Here is a 9,551-nt window from a genome sequence, read left to right as displayed (position 1 = left end):
TGGAACGACAAGGTAAGTATTGTTTACTGTAAATTTTCCATTTTTACCCCTGTATGTTATTTAATTGACATTTTTTTTTCTCTATTTTTCTTTTGGGTTGATGTTTCTTACTGCAGGTTGTACATAAATTATCTATGCCCATATGCACAGCGCGCTTGGATTACTCGGAATATTAAGGTTGATGATGATCAGTTCTCTTTCTTGATTATTTTTTCTAGCTATGGAAACCTAGCTAATGTTTCCAATACCTTAAGACCTATATATGTAAATAGGATTTTTTTTCTTTCCTTATTCGGAGGAGCAGGGATTGCAAGACAAGATCACTTTGGTTGGCATTGACCTTCAAAATAGGCCTATTTGGTACAAGGAAAAAGTTAACCCTACCAATAAGGTCACAGTCTTCACCTACATTATTATTAAGATCATGCTTTAGAGGTGTAGAAGAGAAATAGGTGAGTATAGATCAGAATTCATCTTTTAATTTACTGTTTCTATATGGGATTTTCTTGTTTTGATAGGTCCCTGCATTGGAACACAACAACAAAATTACAGGAGAAAGCCTTGATTTGATCAAATATATAGACAGCAACTTTGAAGGGCTTGTCCTTCTCCCTGATGTAAGATACCAAGTCAATCTCTCTTTGGATCTCTTCCCCCCAAAAAAAAAAAAAAATTTCAATCTTTTTGCATCTTCTCCTTCTTTAGCTTTGGAATCCTGAATTTGGAATGCACCAATAAAAAAATCTGTAGGATCCTAAAAAGAGAGAGTATGGAGAGGAGCTGATAACTTATACAGACACCTTCAATAAATCTGTGTTCACTTCAATTAAAGATGCAAGTGCTGAAGATGGTAAGATTGACTTTTGCATCTTTATAGAGATTTATTATGAAAGAAGAGGTATTATGGGCTGATATGCATTAACATTCATGGGTCAGGTGCTCCTTTTGATTACATAGAAAATGCTCTCTCCAAATTTGGTGATGGACCTTTCTTCCTTGGTCAGTTTAGTCAGGTAAACTATTTTAATCTTTTTTCCCATTTGTTTGACGTGGAGAATGAGGTAGCATTGGGTCCCATAGTGTAGTGGGTTGGGTAATAGGGATGAGATTTTTACTTTTCGCATGAATAGTAATCAAAGTCCTCTATTTTTTGTGGGACTTTGGAGAGCATAGGGGTGAGATTTTCAAGTACCACATCAGCAGACAAAGCATTTAATGTTGTTCCTGAGATTTTGTAAGTTTACCACCCTAGATTAAACAAACAAGGTTGGGATGGGATTTTGAAGTTCCACATCATTACTTTCCCACCCCACCAATGTCCCCATCAAACAAACATGGCCAAATTTGTGAATTTCTCAAGGGGTTAGACTTTGTTGTTTATCTTCTTTATTTCATGTATTATGTGGTAGATTCATTCACCTTTAAAATCTAAACGTTAAGAAGAGGACGCTTAAGTCTTTACAAATCTTCATATTGGGTTACTCACATCCAATGTGGAAGTGTTGCTTTCATGTGAAATCCCCAATAATCTTTCCCTTCATGTAGGAGAACACGTGGGAACTAAGATCATCTTTGATGAAATTTCTCCATCCTTGGAGGCACACCAGAGTCCAGAGTTGCCATGCCCTGGCTCTGATACCATTTGTTGGGATGAATGAGCAAACATTAAAAATGTAACATGATTCACAATGAATGCCTAATCCACCTGAGAGAACCTAAGAATTTTACACGCTCTAGAAAATTACTCTACACCACTTTCCATACCTCATTATGTAGTATCCATTGTTTATGTCTAGGGTTCCCACCCCCCGCCCCCAAGAAAGACAATATTTAGGTACCCTAAAAACTCTGACAAATAAAGTGTTATTGAAAGAACTGTTCTATGAACAAATGATCCCCTCTCTCGCCACCAATGGCTCTCCAAATTTATCCCTACCTCCATCAACGAATCTTATTCTTTGAATCTTGTTAGTAATATTGAGACAAAATATCTCTATGAATTCATTGCTGAATGATATGATGTTAATTCATCTCTCCTACTATTGCAACCCAATTGGAGAGATCATTTCCACTCACAATATTTGAAGCAAAACAAACTTGCTTTTTCCAGATCTGTGTTTGTTTAGAGCCTAAATTGTATGTATTGTTTGTCGGCCATCTGTACTTCTTTCCTAAGTTCCAACAGCATCTCCACCTATTTCAACACTCCCTACAAGTCTATACAGATTCTCAATCATCTGTCCCTGCATCACAACCATGGTCCCTCTAGAAACCATGAGAATTCCACCTTTGGGTGAGAATATATAACCTCTTGAATCTAGTGTTTCCAATGAAATCAAATTCACTTTACACCCGACACTTATTTGATCCCAGTCAAAGTTTGTATAATCCCATTAAATATACAAATCCATACAGTTTTAATGACGAAAATCTTGCTTTGAATATTGTTTGCTTTGAATGTATCGTAGTCCAATATCCAAAATCCTAGTAGAACCTATATATGGATGATATGGGGTCAGATTTTCATTTATAAGCTTATAATCATAGCTATTGACAAGAAAATTTTCATTCAATCAGAAAAGAAAAATATACTACAAAATCCAATCAAATCACAATGGTTATTAAGTATAGTTATATTATGATAAAATAGAATTCTCGTAAAAATAAGTAAAATAGAGTTTTTGTAAAAATAAGTAAGAAAAGAAAATTTTACATTTGATTATCTTGAAGAACTCATGTTCATGAATGAATGCTACTATTCTTTAGTTTTCAAATGCTCATAGTGTTTCAAAATTGCTAAATCTGATTTGTGCATAATAATGTGTTATCTTCAGGTGGATATAGCCTATGTTCCATTTGTTGAAAGATTTCAGCTTCTTTTATTGGATATAAAGAAGTATGACATCACATTAGGCAGGCCAAAGCTAGCAACATGGATTGAGGTACATTAAAATCTACTTATTTTTATTTGAATCAAATTTATTTTCTATCTTTAGCGATTTTTATTGGTTTAACAAATTGGTATTTTTTGTGTGAATAAACATTATATAAAAACCCAAAGGGAAAAAATAGATACAAAGGGAGCAAGCAGAAAACCCATGGATTTCCAGATAGAAAAGGCCTTCTGCCTGACTTCAAAGCCTGTGGATTTCCAGATCTGCTGATAGGAATGAGAAGAGTTAGACCATCTTCTCATATTCCTCTCCCACCAAATGTGGTAAATCACCATACAGAAAGCAATCCTACCAACCGCATCACAGACGGACTTCCCCCTCAAAGTGGGAGACCATCCAAGTCCATTCCTCGGAGAATGATTGGATAGGCCTAGAGGAAGGCCAATATTTAGAAATGACACCCTCCCAAACCACTTTTGAGAAGGGACAGGTGAAGAATAGGTGGTCAATATCCTCCAAAACATTCCAATAAAAACAACAATTAGAAATGAATATTGATCGGTGATGAAGAAAGACTTGAGTAGGAAGAGTGGAATTAATAGCCCTCCAGACAATGAAGCTAGGCCTAAGAATGTCGCCCTTACCCCAAATCAACTTGTGACAAGGGACAACGAGCTTGGAAGATCTGACTACTTTCCACACTGAGGCGAAGAGAACCTACTTGCAGGTGCAGCCTTCCTAAGAGGGAAGTCCTCTGAGGCTTTGGGCCTCTGAGGAACAAGGTATAGAAAAGGAATTAGCATCCCGGGTCCTCAGTTGAAGAAACTTCCTCTAAGACCAAGAGTCTTCAATTGAGTAGTTGACCATCCAGATAGAATCATTTTTGAGAAGTTTATAGAGTGTACCCACTAGACCCAAATAGAATCATCCTTGGAAGTGATCCTCCAAATGAGCTTGATACGGGCACTATGATTAGCCTTCTTAACTCTCTTAATGCCCAAACCTCTTGGGAGACAAATCGATTCCCAACTATAGGTATGAAGGAATTTTGGAAGAATCAACTGATTTCCATAGGACGGAGCACATAAGGACTTGATTTTGGATAGGAAGCCTGCAACATTGACCTAATAAGCTCTAGTCTGACGTTATAAGAAAGCAATTTGCTTTTCCATAGCTGGAGCCTCTTAAGAAGCATGATGAGCCTACAACACTAACCTAATAAGCTCTAGCCTGACTACATAAGGAAGCAATCTGCTTTTCCATACTTGGAGCCTTTTACAAAGTCTGTCAAGGATCGACGAACAAATTGATCTTAATTTTACCATGCTTTGGAATTTTATTAAAAAAGATTAGATAGTGTTCCTTAAATGATTGGCATTTTCATAAAAAAAAAATGATGTTCGTTAAGCTAACCAAACAAATAAAGAGTATCGTGATATGTAGTGAAAGAGATGGTGGAAGGCAGGTTTCTACTAGGAAGGGACAATATCAGAGAATTTTTTAGCTTGAAGGCACTAAGGCCCACATTGGGGATGAGCTTCTAGTTCAGTGACAGGCCTCCACCCAATGAGAGTGGTGTAAGTCCAGGGGGTCGAGTGATCGACTCCTACCCCTTACCTTCTTGACTATAGTAGTAGTAGTAGTTGTAGGTACTTATCAAGAAGTGGGCCTTAGTGCCCATTGCTGGCTCCTCGTGGGTCCCTCTCTGGCTCCAATGTGAGCCTTGCACAAAAAAAAAAATTTAAGATCGGTTGGAGAGGGAGGAGACAAGTAGATTCTTGAGACTGTGGAATTGGACTTCTTTTTTCGATTGTGTTCTGTCATTCCAAATCTAGAGGGTGGGATGATATTAATGGCTAAGGGCTTGAACTTAAAGTCTTTGATTTTTCTTGCTCTTTGCAACATTTCCTTTTATATATATAAAAAAAAAAAATTCACTAACTTAACAAAAAAAAAAAGAAAAAGATTGTGATAAAAAAGAGGGCAGGTGCAAGTAGGTATAAGAAAGAATTACTTAAATCTTAAATCTTTTTCAAAGCAACATATATTAGTGGCCCTATTTTCTTCATTTTTCTGAAGTGCTTTTCTTATCCTTTATTTGAAGAAAAAATAAACAATGATTCTTTTAGTTGTTTTGGGTACTCATCCTTTATTTAATTCAATGGTTTATAAGTTATATTGATCTCAGGAGTTAAGCTTCCCAATATATTTGCAAGGATAGAATTGCAAAACTCTTTTTGCTCTCCATTTTTTTTTTTTTTTTTTTTGAGGGGTGGGGGGAGGGGGTTATTGAGATGGGAGAAAAAGGCAATGGAAAGAAGGATCTATTTTATTCAAGGCTACATCTGGCTGGATGTAGAGTGTTGTCATGTAAAGTAGGGCAAAAGCTTGGTTTCATGCACGACCGTGCCTGCAACCGTTGGATGCGTATGAGGGGCCGTATAATGTATATGATCATTCCTATCCAGCTATTAAAAGCACGACCATCCACCATGTACAGCTATGTACATAAAAAAATGGGAGAAAGTTCTCTGTTCGGGAGTGTGGCCTACACCAGCACTCACATGAGTCTATCTCTCTCCTCCCCATATGAAAAGACACCTCTGTCCTCTTGTTTTGAGGAAGAGAGAGATAGACACAAGGGAGTCCTGGTGTAGGCCACACTCCCAGACAGAAAACTAATTCCCTAAAAAAATATACTTCCAACTTAGAATCCTCTAATATCTATTGAGCAACTTTTTCCCAAAAAAAAAAAATATCTATTGAACAATTGAGGAAGTACAACAATTTGTAGAGGGGAAGTGTCTTATATTGTAAAGTGTACACTAAAATGAAGTAAGTTGATATAGTAATGGTTCAATTTTTTCACAGGGATTGAAAGGAAAGTATATGTCTTTATCTATGTGCAAATTTGTTATGTAGGAGATGAACAAGATTGAGGCTTACAAACAAACCAAACGTAATCCCCAAGAGCTAGTTGCAGTCTTGAAGAGACATCTTTTTGGTAAGCAACCTTCCTCCTTTACTGCAACTCTAAAATGTTTCACAATTCTTTATATTTTTTTGGGAGAATGTTTTCTGTGCCGCAACGCAGGCTGCCCAGGCATATGGGCCTGCCACTCAGGGGGGCAGGGCGGTCATTGCACCCACCCCCATGTGCCTGGGCGCAGCCTGCGCTGCGGCACAGAGAAAAGTGCCCCTATGTTTTTTTATATATATACGCTTTATAAACATTATTGCAATCCCAAATAGTTTCATAACTCAAGTGACCAAGTGATAAAGTTAACCTTTTGGTCAACCGTACCTGTAAGTTCATGAAGTGCACAAATAGTTCAATAAAAAAAAGGGGGAAGGGTTTCCTTTTGACACAAGTCTAAGAATGAATCTACACGCTATACCAATGAGTTTGGAGAATGGTATCATCAATATGGGATCCACATGGGGCCCACATGATCAGAATAGGAGAGTGAGTGTATAGGCCTCATTGTTTATTATGTGAGAGGGTATATTGGAATCTAGGAGTGTTAAAAAAGCCCAGCCTGCCCGAACTAGCTCCGAGCCTGGATAGGGCCTAGGTTACATGTTTCAACTTGTAGGCCGGGCTTGGGTTGGAATTTTCAGGCCCGATGTTGGGCCTGGTAGGGCCTGGGCTTAGGCCTTGGGCTGAACTCGGCCTAGCCTAGCCCGACCCTATGTATATTTTTTTAATATATTATATCACATATTTTTTTTTGGTAAGGTTATGTATTATATTACTATATTAACATATAAATGTCATACTTATTTAATGTCTCCATTAATTACACACTTTTTTTTTCAATCACAACACCAACACCCTTTTTATAATATATAAAGTTGGCTTTCAAAGTTTGATAATGAGCAGATAAATGGTGTCTCTCTCTCTCTCTCTCTCTCTCTTTCTCCCCTTTCCCCTTCCCATCCAAATCGTAATATATAAGGGCTGCCAATAAGGGTCACCTCAAGGCCAACATGACCCTGCCTGGTCCAATCAGGGTCAATCAGGGTCGGACTGGGTTGGGCTATGTCCGATAGGGCTGGGCTTGGGATAAGTTAAGAGACCTTAGGTACGTTGGGTTATGGTTTTAAAATACCCGGCCCAACTTAACCCATAGACACCTCTATTGGAATCTGCAAGGGTAACTCATGCTTCCTTTTCTTAAAAATTAATTACTATCTCAAGCCTCAATTGTTAAAATAAGTAACTATTTTCCTCCATCTTTGCAGGTTAATTGGGTGCATGATATTTTAAAAAATAAGGGCATGAGATCTACAGGTTGCCAGTGTTTAATGGCATTTATACGCCAAGCCAATGGGAGCACGGAAGAGGGTGCTCCAGAGTTCATATTATCATATATTGGCAGCCCACACATCAGGGAAGGAGAGAAATTGTGAGCCTTATCCATGAAAATAAATGAGGGAACATGTTGTTTAGAGTCTCCTTAGATCTCCTTGAGATATTCTGCAATGTGTGATTCATATGTAATATTTAAAATATTTTTTTTTTGTCACCAAGAAAAATACAAATATTATTGAAAGAAATGAGAGAAGTTCTTGTCCAATGGGAGGTCCTGATTTATAATGAAAGAGGTGGTTTCAACTACCAGATTTTAGACAATTTCCATAGAGAAGCACCTTTGGCTAGTATATGAGCTTCACCATTGAGAGAAAGAGGGACAAACAGAACCATAACACGAATAAAAAATGACTAGGAGAAAGAATGTCATTTGTTATATATAGCACGAGCTCTGGAAACAGTTTCTCTGTGAAAGCAGGGGTAAGGCTGCGTACATTATAAACCTCGTCGTACCTCACAATATATGGCGGGAGCCTTGTACACTGGGAATGCCTCCCTATATATAACACTAGTAATCCAATCTAAAGAAGATGAAGAGTTGCTTAAGAAACTAAAAATTTGGAATATACATAACCATCGTAAGTTTGCCAATCTGTAGACTCCTAACTAGCAGTAAGCCATCTAGAATCGCCTCGGCTTCAATTGATGCACTAGGAAAACCCTACTATGCTTGCGTTTTGCTGCCACGAAGATACCCTTTTGCCCCTTAATAATAACACTAATACCACTAAAAAATGCGTTAGATTTCCAAGAACCATTTTTTATGAATCGTATAATGATTTAAAAAAGGCCCCGAAAGAATGGATCCGACTCCTCTACTTCAGTGTGTCTGGTACTACTGTGCGCCCACACAGACAAGCGTGGTGGAAAGTACCGCCTTACCCCCTCTCAGGCAAGACGCTCGGGCAGGGGTAAGGCGGTACATTCTACCTTGCTTGTGTGTGGAGTGCACACGACTGTAGGGGCAGGCGGAAGTAGAGAAGTCAAATTGCGGAAAGAATAGTAGTTAAAGCAATAAGGGCATCATAATACTTGGCCCTTTCCCTGTTGAGACCCATTTGCCCCTCTTCAACTACTGAGTGATGAAAAGCCTGTATTGTGTTCAGAAGAGGGGTGTTGGATCCAAACCCTTTACGGCATGGGCTGCCCCCAATGGCCGTGCTGTGCAGACACAGGGCCGCGTACAATGACCATTTTACCTCTGCCCGAGCGCTTTGCCCGAGTGGGGTAAGGCGGTCATTGCGCATGGCCCTATGTCTGCGCAGCGTGCCATAGAAAATCTGGATTGTAAGAAGCGAGGATTAAAATGATTGAACACATTATAGATATTTTTCATATTTGCCAAGAAAAAGGGAAAATTTTCAATGGATGAAGAGATCTTTCACAATGTTACCTTGAGTGATCCTTGTATTTAACCTAAAAGCAGAGACCAACCAAAAAGAAGTAGCAAAATCATAGTGGAACAAAGTATGCACAATAAACTCCTCAGCATTAAGACAAAGAGGGATAAGGGATCCTTTGATCAAATGTGCCTTTTAACAATAATTGTGTAACAGCTAAGGAATCAATACAACATCTTCAAAGAAAATGTATATATATTATCTTTCAAAATATTATGTCATGCCTAATAAAAAAAATTCTTGATAGGGACCTTTAAGAAAGTCGGAAAAAGGGAAATATTTTCCTTTCAAAATTCTCACTCACAAAGCTTTTTTTGGTTTTTTGTTGGTAATTCTCACTCACAAAGCCACCTTAATTTCTAAGAGGGCCCTTTACCAAATAAAAATTCTAAGAGGTACCAACATTGTTGTTAGAAGGGTCACATTTTTAAAATCCCCAAAACCTACAAGAAAAATACTCAATGATGATGGTTTTTCCTACCATTGTATGCCTAAAAACCGCATCCACAAACATACACCGCCGGATGGACCACCGTATTTGAATCACAGTAATTTAACAATCCTCCTTGTATATACTATGTAGCGGCTGTTTTTATAAACCCCCATAATTGAATAATCTAATACAGGGGAAATATTACTGCACAATATAATTTATTTAGCACCGGTCATTGAAAAAACAATTGTGGCCATAGAACTTTACTGCTACAAAATGTCTTGTTATTAAAAACTATTTTGTTATTAAAATAATTCTACTTTTATCAATACATACAATTTTGTGACATTTTTATTTTACCGTCGCAAATAGTATATATTGTATTTTGAAAAAAACACCCAAGTTACTCCTACCCTCTCCCATAACCACTTGAGCAACCACCACCCCAC

General features: G+C 37.9%; 1 protein-coding gene across 1 annotated transcript; it reads left to right on the top strand.

Annotated features, from left to right (window-relative positions):
- LOC122644694 (glutathione S-transferase L1-like) lies at positions 1-7,144 on the top strand (the record flags this gene model as incomplete). The annotated part of the gene is made up of 8 exons (XM_043838090.1): positions 1-177; positions 305-391; positions 519-617; positions 751-850; positions 937-1,013; positions 2,835-2,942; positions 5,817-5,934; positions 7,140-7,144. Coding segments are annotated over 8 exons (771 nt in total), but the record flags the coding sequence as incomplete, so codon positions are not given.
- Between the last annotated feature and the right edge of the window lie 2,407 nt (positions 7,145-9,551).

The sequence above is a fragment of the Telopea speciosissima genome, chromosome 11 (genome assembly GCF_018873765.1).
Source record: "Telopea speciosissima isolate NSW1024214 ecotype Mountain lineage chromosome 11, Tspe_v1, whole genome shotgun sequence".
In the NCBI taxonomy this organism is placed as follows: Eukaryota; Viridiplantae; Streptophyta; class Magnoliopsida; order Proteales; family Proteaceae; genus Telopea; species Telopea speciosissima.
The sequence above is the reverse complement of the archived record's forward strand: the minus strand, read 5'-3'. Positions and strand labels throughout refer to the sequence as shown.